This window comes from Semicossyphus pulcher, unplaced genomic scaffold (assembly GCF_022749685.1).
Source record: "Semicossyphus pulcher isolate SPU_LCO1_2020_fin unplaced genomic scaffold, fSemPul1.0.p SCAF_3, whole genome shotgun sequence".
NCBI classification, from domain to species: domain Eukaryota; kingdom Metazoa; phylum Chordata; class Actinopteri; order Labriformes; family Labridae; genus Semicossyphus; species Semicossyphus pulcher.
Window position 1 is genome coordinate 11,340,085 of NW_027211704.1, and position 19,224 is coordinate 11,359,308.

The window sequence follows — 19,224 nt, forward strand, 5'->3', positions numbered from 1 at the left end:
AATAGGTAAAATAAATAAAATAAAATAATAAAATAAGAGGCATATACAACTGGTAACATATCATACTACACTATGTATATATATATATGGAATATTTAGTCAATAGTAAAAATGTATTATAACGGTAAAATTGCAATTATATAGTATAAAAGCATAATATAATATAGAGTAGCATATATATATATATAATATACACTATACAGAATGTGATACAGTATCTTTACCAATCAATTAATTTAAAAAGAAGAAAATGGATAGAGGGTGACACCGTGTGGCCATCTTTGGGTTGTCACCTGTTATATCAAACACCATCAACAGGCGGCAGCGTCGTTAAACAGACCAGACTTTCTCGGTAACTTCCGCTCTTGACTCGACTCTTCTTCTTCTTTTTTCGTCGTGGTTGATTTTCTTTCTCTTCCGGTTGTCGTCTGTTCGTGCGGCAGGTACATAGTTTTCCCATCTTGGTGGACTTTTGAAATCTAAATCAATCTTCATGTATTTTACGTTTTCAAACATAAAAAGAGGCGCATTATGATAAATCACTATGTGGGCCATCTTTCCATGGCTGTATGTTTAAGATGTGATACTCTTTAGGAGTTGAAAATCATATTTTAAAAGTGCTAACACTGCCTGAAGCACAGCAGAGGGCGGCGAAGCAGTAGTGCACATTGCATAAATAAAAGGGCATACTTGATTTGCTGGAAATGTATGAGTATTTATTCCTGATGAGTTACTTTTACGTCGGACGTTTGAGTTGTTCTGTTTCACTTAGACCATGTTTGTTAAACGTATCTTTGTTTACATCGGACAAGCTGAGTTGCCATTCAACGTTAGCTTACATCCAGGTGGATGCTAATCACAGTGATGCTAAGATGATTGCCTAATGTCTTCTAATTTTTACTTTATTCAGATTAACCAGTGTCGAAATGGCCAAGTCCAAGAACCACACAACCCACAACCAGTGTAAGTATAGCTGCAATGATGGGGAAACGTTTGAATGAACTTATATTAACGAAGCTAAGCTATTTAATTTAAACCAATGGCAGATTGTCTGGAATATTTCACTGCTAGTTTTGCATGCATGTTCATTAAAAATACTAGTTTGTGCAATTTCCAGATGCAGATGTTGCTAGGAATTGGACGAATTTGTATTTTTTGTAAATTGTCACTGTCCTCCTCCAAACAGCTCGTAAAGCCCACAGGAATGGCATCAAGAAGCCCACATCTCAGCGCTACGAGTCACTGAAGGGGGTATGTACAGTTATAGTGTTGTATTCATAGGTCGTATGTTTCCATATTTACTAGGAACCGGAATAATGCTTGGTAGCAACTGGCTTACTGTGAAGTCATGCCACTGGTCAGTCATTGGGCTTATCCTCTACCTTGATCTTATTTTGAGCCTATAGCTTGCTCATTGAGGAATATAGGGTTTAAATGCATGTTGGGGCATTAAGCGTGATTGTTCAGAGCGTTGTGTGGACAAATAAATGCATATTATTTATAGAGACTACTTTGGAAGTTTCAGTCTCTGCATTTTTAGTCACGCTGAATATGATATTATATGAGTAAATTATTTTATGTTGTCAAAACTGTACCAGGCACATCTGAGATCTTCATGTAAATATTCATGAGAGTAAAAAATAGGATTTTGTCTTCAGAAATCCTTTGTAGAGTCTTGTTTTATTTTATTTTTCCTTGATTACAGAAGTATTTTTTTATTATAGTTATAACTGCTGTCAATTGTTGGAACAGTAGTTGCTAAAATGTAGGCAATTATGTCAGGGAGGGAGGGGTGATCTCTGGTGTTTTCCCTCTAATGGTTCAGGAGACTCTGGAATCACATCAAGCCTTAACTTGGAATAATGCACGTTACATCACCCTTTTAGATCAGCGAGTGGTTTGAAGACGTCTTAAATCTAAAGGATGTTCACACTGCTTTTGATTTCAAAACTATCTTCCCCTGAATTTGACAGGTTAGGGGTACTTGTTCAAGGCAGACTGGTTTCAAAGTGTAGTGAGTTTAGTGCGACAAAGGCAGCTCAAAATGTAACAACTTGTCATTGGCCTTGTCTCATGTGGTGTTCAATGTGTTGTGGGAAAGTCGTCTTTTTGACCATTTGGCAGGGATAGCAATTGAAGCTTGATGTTGTCAAAGCCATTTTGAAATGCATTGTTGCTCAGCACTGCAGCATTTTTTCCAAAAAGTGGATCAAACATGTTTTATCTTGGCTGTTGGTTATTGTCAAAAGTCTCTTTCACACATGCACTGCACTCCTGAAAATTTCACGACATTGTCTGGGCGTGCTGCATGTGTGAACGCAAACAGCCAAGTTCTCCCCCCCTGACTTCATGTGGACTTTTTCCTGCCAGCTTTCTCGTAACATTTCAGAAGTCGGGGTGAGCTGATGTGTAATAGTCGGGAACATTCACCATGAGCGAGTGGGCAGAGTGATGGAAGAAAATCTTCTGCTGTTGGGGACGTGTGTGAAAGGGCTACTCTGGAAAATGTCAGGGGCAGACTGTCTTAACATTTTCTTGAAAGTGTCATTGTTAATGTGTGAAAGGGGCTATGGTTTAACTTTGGGGGTTAAACAAGAGATCAGTATATAACAATGCGTCTTTAAAGTGACGGCACTGTTTTTTCCCAGTTGGAGCCCATGTGTCTTTTTCTATGCATTTTGCTCAGAAGTTGTTTGATCATGTTGCTTGATCTTGGATGTGTGCCACTTCCAGACTTGCATCTCACTCACCATTTGATTTCTCTCTTTGCTGCAGGTGGACCCCAAGTTCCTGAGGAACATGCGCTTTGCCAAGAAGCACAACAAGAAGGGCATGAAGGCCGCGCAGAAGGCAGTTCAATCGAAATAAGCTGCCATCAGTTACCCTCCACGTCTGCCAGCGTTCCATGTTTCCACCATCACAATAAAGCTATGCTTTGTTAACAAACATCTGATTCTCTTGAATTCTTTGTTGTAATTTGCTCTGTCTGATCCCCACTGCATTTCTGTCCATGTGTCCATCACTTTCTATTAAAGACATGCTGAAAGATCTTCAACAACAAATGGAACAGGTTCAAATTTACAAAGTGAATAAACAAATTGAGTTTCCTTCAGAAATATAGAGATACCTTCCACCAGGCTGCTTAAATACAGCCAGTTAAATATTAAATATGTTTAGTGATATCCCAACTTGCCACACTTTGATAGAACAAAAGCAAAGACAGCATGAACTGTTTATCTGATAAACGCTTACTTGCTGAGAGCTGGGAAAACCGATGTACGAAACTGTGAGAAACTCAGAAAGATGCAACACAGTTTTGTCTTACAGGTCAAATCATAAAAAATATTTGAGAAGGTGATTGTGTGGCCATTTTTGCATTTTAACTGGTACTTGGATTAAATTGCATACTTGGTGTCTGCTAATGGGATATATCCTATAGTAAAATGGGATTATAAATGCTTAATCTGCTGAGAACAACATTCATATTTGCTTCCCTCCAATTTGACCATTAAAAGCTAGTACTATATAAGCACGAAAGGTGAAAATACCATATTATGCTAAAGACATTCGTAATTAATTGAACAAAATTAAGAAAAAAACACTCCAATGGAATAAGAAACAAGCACAATTTAAAGGAGAAGCACAGATTTGGGGCTTAATCACAGAGATTTTGCCCTTCATGCCACAATCTGCTCCCTGGTTTCCAAGTGAACCCTTGGTAAATGTATTGTGGATTGAATTGATGTATTGTGGAGTGACATCCTAAAGATAACTGATCCAATGAAATGATTTAAAGAACGTATTTACAGCTGTGGTAAGATTTGGGGAATGTTGTAGTTGGAAGGACAGCTGAATCTTATAACTGAATCATTAATCATACATTAAACTAGACTGACCCTAGCCTACTTTATATTTTGCTTGGACAATCCCCTTTAAGTAGACATTACAGATAGAAACTTATAGGACTTCCACATTGGATTAGCCAGGAAACTGCAAAATATGACAATGAAAAAAACAAAAAAAAAATCTGTATATTAATAATTACAGATGTAAAGTTTCGCCGTATGATTCACATGTCACTCCTTTCAAGGAATCCTTACAAAGATATACTTTAAAAGAAGCAGATTTTGATTTATTAATTTGGCGTTTTGTTTCTTAAAGTTATACCTGGGAATGGAAGCAGCAGTGTCTTTGTTAAATATTTGCTGCAATATGAATTATCAGCGTCAGTAAATCAAGGTCTCACTGTTATTATGATATACTTGTGTATAACTTATAAACGTATTCCCTCTTATTTTGTTGGTCACACGGATTAAATTACTGCGTTTTATTTTAAGTACAAAGTTTTAGATAAAAAAGTGGCACATACAAATGGAGCATGAATGGTACAAAACATCACTTGAGAATAATAAAGGACAATTACATAAAATAAAAAATAAAAAAACGAAAACAGAGGGCTACATGTGTAAATACACATGAGGATATTTATTTGGAGCGTTTTATTTTCATGTAACGAATGAGTTTGCGTTTTGACGTCAGTTCCGCTCTCGCTGACTCCGACTTGCATCATTTCTTGTCTCTCTTGGCTGCCGGGGGCTGACAACATGTGAGTACATTCATTCAGATATTTCAGTCAAAACGTAAATCTTTGATAACAGTCACACTTACTTGTACATCTGCTAATTTATGTGAACGTTTAAACGCCGCCTTCTACCAACTTTGTAGTCTCTTTTGCTACAAGCTAACTAGTAAACTGAAGCATTAACCGGCTAGTTTAGCTTGCTAGCTAACAACAAGGAGGCGTCATTCCTGTGAACTAACTGTTGTGAAAAAGTGACTAATTGCACTTAATAAATGAGTTCCCGTAAAGTTTCTGCTGCTGCATGTTCGACGACAAAATGATATGTTAGACAGGAAAGACGGCAAGCAACATGCACAATAAATAATAAAACGAACTGCATGTTCTGTTAACAAACTGGGCACTGACAGCTTTTGGCAAGTCTGCTCCTAACAAGATCCATAAGGAGCTGTGGAGGCTGGGTAATATTCAATAAAAAAGGCACATTTTAACTTTTACTGGCTCGCACACATTATGTTGGTTTAATCCCTAACTTGACCAAATCCTTGATGAATATTGTGGGTGAATGACTGTGTGCTAACAGTGAGATATTTAATCTTTCAGTTATTTGGAATATAGACACCAACCATGTTTTATTTGGAAATACTATTAACATCATAGCTCTACATGAGGGGAAAACATTTATAATGTGATTTTTGTGACAGTACACTGTAAATTATGTCTTCCTCCTCAAGTTAATTGAATTACATTTTTGTTTTCTGTGATGACAGACACCATGGTGGAGCGAGTCCCTGAGTCCATCAACTTTCCCTCTGAGGAGGAGAAGATCCTGCAGTTGTGGAAGGACAAGGACTGCTTCCAGGAATGCCTCAAACAGTCCAAGAACAGGCCCAAGTAAAACCGCTTCTGGTTTATAATTATTATACTTCACATTCAAATTGTATTTCCATAACAGGCTGTTAAAAGATAAATTGTTACAAACTTTATAAGTGGGTTAAAACAGAACCAGAGTCAACTTGTTTTATGTTTTGATATTGGCAGAGGTGAAGGACTGTTCTCTGTAATTATCATTCCAGCTGTTGGGCTGCCAATTAAAAAGCTGCATTTCCTGATTAACCAGTTGTTGTTAAACCCAGCGTATCAAGTTATTAAAGTACACATTGAAAAATGATGCAAAAAAAATACCTACCACTTTATGTCCTGAGGGCTTGTGTGGACTTCAAAGTACAGGATTTTCACATCAATTTTTTAACAAAAAAGTTAAAACTAAAAAAGATTTAATGTCAGGATGACATTTGCTGAAACAAGCCATATTGCAGTAGCTAAGGGGAACTGCGATCATAAGAAGACCTTGACCCACATTTATTGATAGTTGTTATGACAGCCTTAGTAAACGTGTTAATTTAAAGCTTTTACATTTCTTTCTGTCCCACCACCCCATTTTTTTCCTATAAAAAGAGCAGTGAAGATGCAGTTTTCTGTATGAAGCAACCATAAAAACACTTGTATAAAGGAGCAGTGTTAGTGTTGCGTGTTTAGTATCTTGCAACATGTTTTTGTGATCCATAGAGATATTGTCTAGACCTTAAAACATATTTTGCTGCTCATTTCCCAACCAGGTACGCTTTCTACGATGGCCCTCCTTTTGCCACAGGTCTCCCACACTATGGGCACATTCTGGCCGGCACCATCAAGGACATTGTCACCCGCTTTGCTCACCAGAGCGGCTTCCACGTGGACCGGCGCTTTGGCTGGGACTGTCACGGCCTGCCTGTGGTAAGAATCTGTCCTCCTGGATATTGTTTAATTCCTATTTATCTTTAAATTCTGCAGTACATTAACAGATTTATCCTGCGTTAACTAGTTGTCCCATTCTTCTTCTTTTTTTTATATGTAGGAGTATGAGATTGATAAGACTTTGGGGATTAAAGGGCCTGAGGATGTGGCCAAGATGGGCATCGCTGAGTACAACAAGCAGTGCAGAAACATTGTCATGAGATACTCCAACGAGTGGGAGGTGAGCATGCAAGAGCAATATATCCACATGTGAGAGAACTTTAAGTTTGGTTTTAGTTGTCAATATAAAGAGGTCATATCTGACAGTGCATTTTATACATTCCAAAAAATATCTCGCATATGCATTATATTTGTTGGTGATTAGTTCAGTCATTATCTCTTCATTTCCAGAGCTGAACTAAAACTCTTTATTTAAAGTTTCATGTAAAATTCCCAAAATAGATATACTATAATAAGTTAAATAAAAAATGTTAATGTTTGTTTGATAGACCACATTTTATACATTCATTGCAATTGTTAACATCAGCTGTTGCAGCCAACGCAATGACAAGATTTGTCAGGTTTTTGCAATGTCAGTTTCAATACTGTGAGAGATGAAATTCAATCAAATGGACTGTGTTTGAAATGTTGCAGAGATGCAGCTAAAATGCAGGCAAAAAACTAAAAATACAAAGCAAAAACTGAGCCTCTAAAACACCTTCAGAATCAGGCAGAATACTTCTTAATGCTCATTTTAAAGAGTGGGTATTGTGCTGTTTCACAGTATAAAACATAATGTTACAATGTTGGATGTCCAGACTAAACATGGGTGAAGTTTCAGATCTGTAGGTAAAAGTATGTCGGAGTAATCCCCAGGCTTCTCAGCTCAGTCTGCTTTCAGACAGGCTTCCCCAGACACTTCACTTTGTGACATCACAAAGTGGAGGAACTTTCTGCCCGAGACACAGCAGAACTTCCTGCCCCTGGCACAGTTCAAGGACACGCCAGCAGCTCAGTCTGCCTCGGATTTTTTTTTCTCTCCACCACTCTGCTCAACGGCTCTGTTCATCAAGTTGGTTAAGAATGTCCTACAGAAAGTGTTTCTTAGGCAGTGAGGGAAAGACATCAGTGTTAACTAACTGAGTTCTGCCCCTCGGCAGGCTTCGGAGAGCTGGCCAATCAGAAGAAAGCGGGCTTGTAGGGGCAGGGTTTCTTAAAGGGACAGAGCTGACTCTGTATGAGGGCCTGCACAGAGAACCAGTGTGAGTTTTGAAGAACTGTAAATTATGCTAAGCTACTCCACAGGTATCACAGAGTGAAATATGAAGCTTGAAATTAGCATAATGCCCCCCTTTAAGTTACAAGGTTGTTGGCTAGTTAATCATACACTGATGGTACAGCCCTGTATTGTATTTTTTACTATATTTTTTCTAAAAATATTTTGCGTTAGTCAGGGGGTACTTGGCTTAAAAAGTGTTTCAAAGGGCTTACATTTTGAATGGGGTTATAAAATGATTATGTTCTTTTCATCAGCTATGTGTACGTTTCTTTTTATTCCTAGAATTCAGTGAGGCGAATGGGAAGGTGGATCGACTTCAAAAACGACTACAAGACCCTCTACCCCTGGTTCATGGAGACTGTCTGGTATGAAGTCAATTAAATAAACAGGTTTTGCCCTCAAAATACATGATTTGTTTTTTAATCTATTAAATTTGAACAGTATTTAATACACGAGCATAACAGTTCTTTTGATTCTCCTCTCGTGCATCATTTCTTTATCTTTAACTTGATTATCATCCTGAGGGAATTTGTACAAGTACACAGATGAAAATGAATAACACCAATCTACTTGAAGTAAAACACTAATAGCAATATATAGTTAAAAAAAAGAGGCTCTAGTGCAGTTTCTCTCTTCTTCATTCTTTAAGTTGATGCATCTTATATGCATTCAGGTGGGTGTTCAAACAGCTGTACGACAAGGGACTGGTGTACAGAGGTGTCAAAGTCATGCCTTTCTCCACTGCCTGCAACACCCCGCTGTCCAACTTCGAGTCCCACCAGAACTACAAGGTAAGCACAAGTCCTAGCCCTAACTCATCTCATCTGGTTGAGTAACAACATGTTGTGTTTAGACTATAACATTGAATTGACCTCATCTGTTTCATTTGTGTCTTTAGGATGTTCAAGACCCATCTGTCATCGTCAACTTCCCATTGGTTGGCGACGAGGAAGTGGCTTTGATCGCCTGGACGACCACACCCTGGACACTGCCGAGTAACCTGGCCCTCTGTGTTAACCCGGAGTTCCTGTATGTGAAGGTCAAAGGTGAGAGATGAAGCTGCATAATACACAATTCTACATAATTAGGCATACAACGTGTATTTTATACTAAAGGGAAATGATATAGTGTGCCAGTGTCCATCAACGTCACACTCAATGAAAAACTTGATCTTGTTTCTTGAGTGTTTTGGTTTTTATTTACTTTTACTTACCGAGTATGGTCACTCTACTTGCTTAATTGATGATTTGTGGACACTAACTTTTTTGGCACTTGTATGAAATACTTGCTAGTAGTGTAGTTGATGCAAAGCTATTATCTTACTCACAGAGTCCTGTGGTCGGAGTTCTGGCCGGTTCAGAACGTAGAACAAGTAGTTCCGGCGTGATGCCAGGGTCATGAAACCAAAAAGTTGTACACTACAAAAACAGCACGCAGGCAACTGTGATCCATTTTCAACTCAAAATCATCGTCCTATCATTTCATATACTGCACCTTTTTTTGGCACTATTTTCTCTCTTTAATAATCCAGTATCACTACGCCTGCGGCATGCCAGTTTCTCAGGTAAGCCGACCTAGTAGCTGTTTGATGTTGATTCTGACTGATTCGCATTATCGTTAAAGTAAACAGGTCGGACTATGAAAGTGATGAAGATTTACCAGATCCAACGGGATATCTGTATGAACCTGATTATACTGATGCTGAACTTCGTCTGATGGACATAGAACATACGGCTGGGTTTAAAAAAATTATTTTTCTGATTCAAATCAATTCTCATTTGACTGACCCAATATCGATTAGTAAATCCAGAGATCAATCTTTAAAATATGTATAAAAACGTGTCTGATCACTCACGTTTCTGAGCGCTTCTGAACGGTGCACGACTCAGCACATCCCCCCAAAACATGGCAGTGAGGGAGACAAGCCTGGACTTGTCTACTACAGAGACATCAGTGATCGCCAACGGACTCTTTTTTTATCGCGTGTGCGTCCATGAATGTGTAAATAAGTTTTGCACTGATGTTTATGTTACTCTCTGTTAGCGTTGGCTTTGGCCGCAAACATATTTTCAGCATGTTGTTATACGTATGCCTTTCCCCAATCAAATCGTGACCCTGTGAATCGGAATCGAATCGAACTGAGAAATCCTTATCGATACCCAGCCCTGATAGAATGGGCACAGAGAGTAAGGACAGAGAGAGAGAAGCTGTGCAAGCAGAAGATGGGCCCACAGCTGCTGGCGAGATAGACTGCACGAAAACTGGTGGTGGACTTGTGGGAAGTGCCAGCCGTTGCCCACAGAGTTGAAGACTTACTGCTGTCGAGAATGGCAGACGGTCATGCTGCAGTTGCAAGATCTTTCAATCTCAGAGGAAGCCAGCACATCTGCTTCTAGCTGTATCACATATTTTCCTCCGTGACAAACGTCATCTCCCAATTGACCAATTCCAGTGTGTTCTCTTAGAAACAACTGATCAAATGCTTCACCTGAGAAACTGGCTTGCTGCAGGCGTAGTGATACTGGATTGTTCGAGAGAGAAAATAGTGCCAAAAAAAAGGCGCAGTATATGAAATCCTAGGACGATGATTTTGTGTTGGAATTGGATCACCATCGCCTGCGTGTTGTTTTTGTAGGGTAAAACTTTTTGGTTTCATGACCCTGGCATCTCGCCGGAACCGGCCAGAACTCCGACGGGCCTCAGTGAGTGAGCTAATAGATTACTACTAGAAAGTATTTCATACAACTTGGTGTCCAAAAACCCGGCCTATCCCTTTAAAACCCACCTTTCCTTGGTGTTTATTTTGGACATAGTGCAAATCTTAGGTTCTTGAAAATCAGCGTTTGGTCTCCCAGCCTATATATAAAAAAAAAACCTTGATGTGCTGTCTGGGATTGCTTCTCTGCAGAGCTTGTTGGTCTGAAATGTTTTGGTCAAATAGACGTTGTTCCCCATTTTCTCCTGTGGTCGGGCTACTTTCATCTTTCTGTCAAGAAACTGCTTTATTTTGTTGCTGTTGTCAGTGCTTTCTTCAAGTCCTTGTAGGGGAAAAAAGAAATGTATGCTGCTCTCACATCCAGCCTACAAACATGTTTGTGTTGTGGATCACTTGAGTTACCAGGCTTGGTTGTTTTGGGGGCCGATGTTGTTTAAATGCTGTAGCCTAAGGCCAAAGTTTTGTGTTGAAAATCTTGTTTCCCTTGTGGGTTTAATGTTGTTGACCACAGTATCAGCTGATGGGTGTTTTTATTCAGGAAGAACAAACAGGAGCAAATTAACAGAGGAGGAGTGCTGCCTTGGCAATTTGCACCCAGAGGAAGAGATTTCTGTCCTGTAATGTGTTGGTGGACTCTCCAGCCTTTGGCTATGTGTAAGCTGATGAAATAAGGGACTCTCTGTGACTGCAGTTTTGTTTTTATCTACAACTTACCAGACGCTTCACTTGCATGAGCAGTAACTTCATGCTGAGGCATAACTGATTAAAAGAAATCTTTTCTTACCCACATAAAAAGGGCCTTTTTAGATTTAAATAAAAGACTTAACAAATCTACATCTACTTTTCTAATGCTTTAAATATGCATATTGCTAAAAAGTAGGGGTTTCTGCAAATTAATTTTGCAACAGCACCGTCAAAATTGGTGTTTGCAAATGTACTATCTGTGATCCAAACCCAACATGAAACCTTCTTTATCTCTCCAATCTCTCGTGGTGTTTGTTTAAATACGGTAAAACTCCAGACAACAACAAAGTCTCAATCTATAGCAAAGTAAAATACAAACATATTTCAAGACATGACGTTTCCTGTAACTTACAGGACCTGCAGACTTATAATTTATTAACACTTATTCTCCTTTTCATTAGATATACCTCCTGTTAATGCAGTTTCATGCATCTGCACTGAAATACATCATGCATTTTGACCTGACATAGAAGGAAAAACAGAGGTTTGTTGGATGCACAATTAATTGAAATACATGATAATCGCGGAAATTTTAATTTGAATAAATATCTATTAAGTCACTATCGCCGAATGAGGTAACACAATGGTGATTGGGTCTATGGCCCACTGATGAAAGCCTTTGCATTTGCAGTTTAAAGTATTATTATAGACTGGTTGTCATTGGAGACATTCGCAGAAAAAAATCACAAGCGGCGCCCAGTTAGTGACACGTTTTCCATCACCCAGCAGTGGTTGGTCTGCCAGGGTTCCGGTCTCTGCAAGTGTTGCGAGTAAACAGTAATCTACTATGGCTGACCAAACAATGAAAAGATCGGTGACTACAGATACAACTTCAAAAATAAGTGAAAATCCAAAGAAAAAGAAACAAATTGGACGCTCAGATGAAGGCAAACAGTCTGAAGAGGAAAGAAACCATCAGTGAGGAAAATCAAGAGTCACAACCGGAGCCAACCGTGGACGTCACACAACCTTCTTCGAGATTACCACTTTAATATCCAACTTGCAGAAGCTGGTGCAATTTTCATATATATTCAGATCATGATTTTATTAGAATTTTAAGTAAGACTAGAATTTGTGATGCAACAAAATCCTTCCCACTAAATGTAACTAATATTGTTATCCGTCAGAAATGCAAAATGATTTCTTTATAATATGATGCATCCCTAATAGGTGTTATTAAAGACATTCGCTCTGTTGTATTTAGAGTTTCTTAGTGGGCCATGACAGTGAGCCAGCATGCAAAACGCTGGGAACCTGAAACTGGAGCAGAAAATTCAGCTCTCATTAATTAGATTATTTACACCTGTGCTGTTACAAGTTTCACATGTTAAAATGTCTTCCATGACAAATTCAGGTCACCCCGACTTAAACCAGCAGTTTTGTTCGTGTGTGTGTGTTGGTGCGTTTGTGTGTGATTCAGGTGTGAGAAAAAAAATCAGGTCACTTTAAAAATCTTTGTTGAAATATGTACAAAAAAGAAAAGACTCCAGAGAGGTGGCTCGTGTTTTTGTGTGATGAGAGAAACTGGTGGGTTTTTAAAAGGATGACCTAGATTCATACCACCTTGTCATGGGCTCTTTGATCCTGCAGGGGGCACTGTTGAAGCACAGTCTGTCTACCTTGCTGCACCGCCTGTGCTGTGCTGCATGGGAGACCGCCTCAGAATACCAATGAATGTTTTTTTTTTCTGTATCGGCTCAGTCTCTCTTTTTATCTCCCGTCCTCTTTCGCTCCATCCTATCCAACCCCCCTCTCCCCTCCTCATTTTCATATTGCTCTCTTTACCTCCACATCCACCTGTTTTTGTCCTTCGTTGTTCCTGTTTTCCCTCAGTCTGTCTCTTTTTCGTGTCTGTCTTCGTTCCCTCGCTGCCTCTGTCGCTGTTTGAGCCGAAAGCTGTCAGCAGCAGCAGCAGGTCTGAGCTGTGCAGTCATTTGTCACACCACTGAGGGGAAGACAGAAACATCTTTTATTGATGCTGCCCCCTTCTCTCCCTCTCTCTCTCTTTTTTGTGTCTCACTGTCACAGGCCATTTGGTTTTTGCCCTCTTTACAACTGTTGTCCCTGCTGCTCTCTTATCTCTCCTCTATTCCCCCTTCGGCCAGTTTTTCCAGGAGGGTTTCAGTTTCCCAAAAAATGTCAGGCAGTTATCCTACATGAGGTGGCAACTTTTCAACAAGCTCTGCTGCTGCTTAAATGGTTGTACCCACATGATGGGATCCTTACCTGACCTTCACTTTATGTCTCCCTGAGTTATTATGAAACACGATGTGACATTGAGGTGTGGCAGACTTGCATGTAGCGCAGATATTAATGCCTGGGTTTGTTGCATGTTACATGAGGTGCTGTTTATCATGCATGATATACAGTGAATAAACATAAATCACTCTGCAGTGCCTGTTTGGATGGCAGAACAAAATCATTTCACATCATGTTGCTCAGTATCTTCTTTCCCAGTTCAAGTTTATTGCTCTTATGTTTGAAGGCTGAGCAGGAGAGAAAAACAGGGATACAAACACCTGCTCTGATTTTTATATTCGTGTCTCTTTAGTTCGTCGGTCTTCATGCCATTGTTTTACTACGAGTGGCCGTAAATTGATTTTTTTCTTGTCTTGCCTGGCAGTTAAAGGTATAAGTAGGATTTTTTCTTTGCATTTTGTCAACAACACATTCAAACTGGGCCCCTCCTCCTGGGCTCTTCGTCACCAGAAGCTCACTCTCACTCTCTCGTGCGAGAACACACCAACCCCGCTGAGCTAACACCGACAGCATCACGGTTACCGTTGAGCTAGCAGTTAGCTTGTCCTACCCCGTTCGAGGCACCTACCTATCCAACAGAAAGAAGGCCAACTCTACATCGCTCTTTCGCCATGTTCGCCGGTCTGAATGGGGCCCAGTTGCTAATTTGAACCACTCCCACACTCACCTATACGCTGTGATTGGCTCAGGGAACCACAACAGCGCCCCTCCTGAAAACGTCCCGTGCAAAGCAAAACAGAATAGATGCAGAGGGAAGGGTCTCACAAGGGTCTGCACACGCACTCACCAACACACATGTATAGAGGCCCATAAGTGATGATTTATATCATATTACATTTATATAAGTGTTTTTTATAGGAAAATCCTACTTTTTTATACCTTTTTATACCTTTAAGTGTAAAAATGTTCGTCATCCAAAGCATTGACATCAGTTTGTTTCTGTTCTTCTCTCAGATAACACCACAAACAAAACCTACATCATGATGGAGGCCAGGCTGGGAGCTCTGTTTAAGTCTGAGGGCGAGTACACTCTCCTGGACAAGTAAGTACACAAGATGCTACAGCCACCTAAAAAAACAACTAACAACAATGACAAAGACTAATACTTGTTACTTGCTAAACGTGTATGCAAAAATCTATTTTATATATATATTTCTTTTAACAAAAACACTCTGTTTACTGTTTACTCTTATTGTAAAATATTTTCAATGACTCATCTTGAATTTGGGAGAGATTTATATGGAAATTTTGACGAGTTAACCCTCTTCCTCATATAAAACTGCCCGTGACAACTAGTTAATGGGAGGATAGCAGAGATGTATGATAGAAAGAGTTTTGTGTTAAGCTTTCAGATGACTAAATCGGCTTGATTTATTCATTTTACACCATTTATATTCCTCCACCTGAACAAAAAAAAAATCCAGATAATGGAAGTGAGGGTGAAGTTGACTAATGCTGCTTATTGCCATTAGAGCTAATATGACCTACGCATGTAATAGCGTTGTGTTACTGTAGTTACTTCAGAGTTAGAGCGTACTTCAAGGAGCAATTCTCCCCTGGAAAAATCCAGCGTCAGTCAAAGCTGGTGTAATCGATAGGAGCAATAATATTTGAAATTGACGCCATAGTTGTGGAGAAAGTTGTACAAACAGCTTGTGGTTTCACCCATTCTACATTTCTACAACACCCAGCGTACATTGCGCCCATCCCTCTGAAAGGAACGGCCCAGGGAGAGACGCTGGAGTGAAATGCTACCGTTTCGTTGCAGGCAATGGCTCATAGCCACACAGAATCCGAAATACGATGAGAATGTACGGGTGGATAGTCTAAATCTTCAGGTCTGCAGTCTACATTTCAAACCTGACGTGTAGGAAGTGTAGTTAAGCAAGCTCCCTGGCCTCCGCTAGATGACGCATTTTACGTAGTCTGGTGGAGGTTTTCCAGGGCCCTTTGGAGAAGCGGACAGCGTCCTCCAAAGGCACAGAGTGAAAAAGCATTATTTTCCTACCTTAATGGCATTAGCTCCCATTAATAGCATGATAGGACTGAAGTTGAAAATCATCAAACTGGCCCTTTAAGTGGCTACTTTAGTTTATCCTCCTCCTCTTCTTTAAAATAAGATAAAGGATAAAGTTAGTGACTAGCGGAGGTGTTTTTAACCAGCTGTGAGTTGTTCTAGGATGGGAAAATGACCATTTCCCCTGTTAATTGGATGATAGTGGGGGAAAGGGGAATGAAAGATACTGAATTACAAAACCTGACATTTCCAAGCATGACTTATACCCTTTTTATCACATGTATTGGACAAACAAACTGGCAATAAAGAAGGCATGGTGGAAAATGTCTCAACTGATAGGAGCCTGTTTTAACATGATTTCTCCATCCTTAAAGTAATGCTTACAAACGCAGTGTGTCATGAACCTTGAGAAATCGAGATCTTAAATACACTTAATTAAGTAAATACAGCATTTTAAATAAGCATATCAACCTTGAGAAAAACATGTCATAATGATACTTGTAGTCTTATAAAAAAGAAAATCATAAATACACTTACCCTCCCCTCTGTTCTTAACTACCTTATATAATATTATGTTAGTGATAATGTAAAGTGTTTGAAATAAATGGCTAAGATCAACACACTAACTGTTCCCATGGTGGAGGGGGGATAGAAAAATATTGTGGGGGAATGCAGAACCTTTTTCAAGGTGACACAAAGGAGTTTATAAAATAAGTTCCCACTGTGACCCCTCAGGGACTCCGTAGAAATTGGAAAAGTAGGTGGGGGGAAGAAAATAGGATTTTAAAAAGTGACCCATACATCCGCAGAAAAAATGACTCCCCTGAAGCGTCACATTAAGCAGCCTTTTTGGTCAATGTTTCCTTTATCAGAAAAAAAAAAAATCAAATGAATTTTTGTATTTAAGTTGTCAAAAGTTGTGATTTTGAAGTTTGTCTTTGCAGGGACGGTAAATGACAGATACAGAAACAATGACTTTGTGTTTGTTAGGTTTCCTGGCAAGACGCTGAAAGGGAAAAAATACAAGCCTCTCTTCCAGTACTTCTCTGAGGTTTGTAGTCTCTGTTCTTGTTCCTGTCTGTTCTGCAGTTTTATGTATCGTTTGTCTCAAAATGAAGACAGACCCATGTCTCACTTTAATTACCTGTCTGACCACCAGTTGGCATGATGGCATTATGATCGCTACATCAGTCTCTTAATCTCTTTCTTACTGTCTGTGGCTCTATTGCTTTTGCCTCCACACCGATCACCCCCCTTCATCTAACTCCTCCTTGTTTCATTCCAGTGTGGGGAGACGGGAGCGTTCCAGGTGGTGACTGATAACTACGTCAAGGAGGAAGAGGGTACAGGAGTGGTCCACCAGGCACCTTACTTTGGAGCTGTGAGTGTGGTCTTTCTTAGTCTATGTAACCAGATGACGCAATCTCCTTAAATACAGTTATTAATCTGATATTACTTAGCGTAAAATCGGTAATATAAGACACAGTCTGTTTTTGGGGTATCGCAGAGGGAAAAAAGGTTCCTCTAGCTATTTATTAATAAAAATGTTTATATATGTATATGTGTACTTATTTCAACATTTTTCATTTGAAACACATTCAAAACACACTTAAATTACAGCCTACCATCTGTTTTCACCATGTCCAGTTTGCAATCCTGCTAGCTACCGGTGTGTACTTGAGCTCAGCCTACAGTAACTTTGACTGTTGTGAGGATGGCGGCTACACTGGCGATCATGGCGGCGCATGTCCGTGACGAAGCTTTAGCTCGATTATAGCGCCATCGTCTGGGTAAAATACCGTAACACAGTAAAATAGCTCTCTCTGCATTTTATACTGGTATATTGGTTGCACTGGTATATAGGACGCAGCCCACTTTTTAGATAAAAAAACATGTATTAAAAGTGCATCTTATAAACCGAATTCCACGGTACTTTTCCTCAACATTTTTGTTCATAAAATGACACAAAAATATGACAAAAAAAGGCCCATTGTAAATCATAAGCCTTGAAGCGACTACAGCAATTGCTAACAATTGCAAAGCACCAACCAGCAAGCATTTTAAGGAAAGGCTTATTTGTGGTGCACATTTCAGACAAAAAATAAGAATTTATAGAAAAGATAATGATTGAAAAGTCAAGAAAAAACTCCTTTAATAAACAACAAGTGTGTGATTGCATGATATTAGAAGCAGGGACCAAGCACCTACTAACAAGTGTTTTAAGATATTTGTGAGGACACGTTTTCAGTCACTCATGAATTCTTACAAATAGCGATAGACTTCAGTATTTTGGGCACTTAACCCAAGACCCATACAAGCCAAGACTTTAAAGCTAAAGACTAAGATAAAACAGGTCTGATTTCCCAGGTTTAAGTGTACTGTGGCGGCAGAGAGGGGGAAGACAGTTGTCGGTTGTTTGTCTGAGTCTATATGCGGCCCATACAGTTGATCCCGCTCCCTTCTGTCACTGTCACAGGGCTCCACCCGCCTCTGTCAGGCTCACCAGCCCACCCTCCTCTTTTTTTAATTAAAACATTCTTTACTTCCTCGGGAGCTTTGGAATAAGAGAAGTTGAGAAATGTCCTGTTGACAGTGTTGCTTCTGGTTAGCTTGATTTCCTGCCATCCTTTCGTAAAAAAAAAAAGTGAATTCCAAAGTCTTTCTTTTCATCTTGAAGAATTGCCTTTTCCCATGTTACTCAACTCATTCAATTATGTTCTGTTTCTGTATTTGTTTATGTTTTCTGAATTTGCAGAGGGCTTGTTATTGCCAAAGTTGGGAACATGTTTTCTTCTCTCGTTGTGTTGCTTTGAGTGCCTTTAGCTTTTGCAACTGTAGGGTTTGTGTACATTGGTTTATGTGTCCCTTTAATATAAGATGTAGTCGTAAAGTTGTTTGTTCGAGACTAGCAATGATAGCATTGCGATTTGTATTAGGATGCGTTCACCCCTAAAGTCCGTTTGTTTGATCCGAATCAAATTGTTACAAAGCTGCATTTTGCCTCGAGTTTGGTTTGTGTTCTCACGGCAGCTTTTACCAGCAGACCAAAAGTTTTGACGCGCAAGGAAACTACTTTCTGATTGGTCAGAATTTCCATGTGGGAAAACTCCTAGAAGTAAACAAAGAGAGAGCGCACACTCCTCAATCACACTCAACACAATCACAGACTTTGTCTGTTGTCTGAGTTTTTTTTTTGACATTTAAATGACATTGTTCCACTGTTTGATCACTTCCATCCTCCTTTAGTTTTTCACTGAACAGTTTAAATACCTCTGTGTTCTTGTGCGTTTCGACCAGCATTTGTGAAAGCCCATACTTCTAATAGAGCGCTCACCTTGTTGCTCCTACACGTCTGTCCTCTACTCGTCTTGCTGCCCAGCTGCGTGACTGTCTCTGCCAGTGTCAATGTCAGTTAATAACCCACAATGCACAGTTTTTTGGTGTGCTTCCTATATTAGGTCCTGCTTTAAGTCTGTTTATGTTCTCACCTGAATCATGGTTCGTTTGGAAACGGGCCGAGTCCCATCTTTTCTGGCAGACCATGGTCCGGTGGTATTGTCCACACCAAAGTTAGAATGCATTTTCTCACCTGTTCAAACGAACCGGACTTTCCAAAACTAGTCATGGCTCACTTTTGGAAAACCGTTTGATAAAAAGTTTGCTTTCCAGCACCTTCAATATTTCCTTATGATTTTAAAGTTTTAATAAACGTATGTGTCTCACAGATCGTTTTAATGCCTTAAACCTCTCATAGATGCCTCTTATTCTTGTGTCCTCACTATGAAAGAGAATTAATTCTTCGTATTGAATTCTACAGCATCAATGTTTTACGCTGTCAAGGCCAATGTTGCAGT

General features: G+C 39.5%; 2 protein-coding genes across 2 annotated transcripts in view; both read left to right on the forward strand.

The window, feature by feature from the left end:
- The first annotated feature begins 393 nt into the window (after positions 1-393).
- rpl29 (ribosomal protein L29) lies at positions 394-2,946 on the forward strand. The gene is made up of 4 exons (XM_069678623.1): positions 394-443; positions 911-963; positions 1,187-1,251; positions 2,776-2,946. Exons 2-4 carry the CDS (start codon positions 927-929, stop codon positions 2,866-2,868), a joined length of 195 nt encoding a protein of 64 aa, XP_069534724.1. The 5' UTR covers positions 394-443; positions 911-926; the 3' UTR covers positions 2,869-2,946.
- Positions 2,947-4,597: 1,651 nt separating this feature from the next.
- iars1 (isoleucyl-tRNA synthetase 1) overlaps positions 4,598-19,224 on the forward strand; it is a 60,434-nt gene continuing 45,807 nt past the window's right edge. Inside the window, exons 1-10 of the mRNA XM_069678315.1 lie at positions 4,598-4,606; positions 5,350-5,473; positions 6,199-6,355; positions 6,477-6,596; positions 7,917-7,999; positions 8,308-8,425; positions 8,533-8,680; positions 14,308-14,395; positions 16,361-16,421; positions 16,656-16,751. Coding sequence (XP_069534416.1) covers positions 5,355-5,473; positions 6,199-6,355; positions 6,477-6,596; positions 7,917-7,999; positions 8,308-8,425; positions 8,533-8,680; positions 14,308-14,395; positions 16,361-16,421; positions 16,656-16,751 — 990 coding nt within the window. The 5' untranslated portion in view covers positions 4,598-4,606; positions 5,350-5,354. The remainder of the gene's footprint in view (positions 4,607-5,349; positions 5,474-6,198; positions 6,356-6,476; positions 6,597-7,916; positions 8,000-8,307; positions 8,426-8,532; positions 8,681-14,307; positions 14,396-16,360; positions 16,422-16,655; positions 16,752-19,224) is intronic.

Bases quoted from the DNA above. Each gene is read 5' to 3' on its own strand.
- rpl29 (XM_069678623.1), top strand. From the start codon at position 927: ATGGCCAAGTCCAAGAACCACACAACCCACAACCAGT. The intron at 964-1,186 runs GTAAGTATAGCT...TCCTCCAAACAG, and splicing joins CCACACAACCCACAACCAGT to CTCGTAAAGCCCACAGGAAT. The intron at 1,252-2,775 runs GTATGTACAGTT...TCTTTGCTGCAG, and splicing joins GCTACGAGTCACTGAAGGGG to GTGGACCCCAAGTTCCTGAG.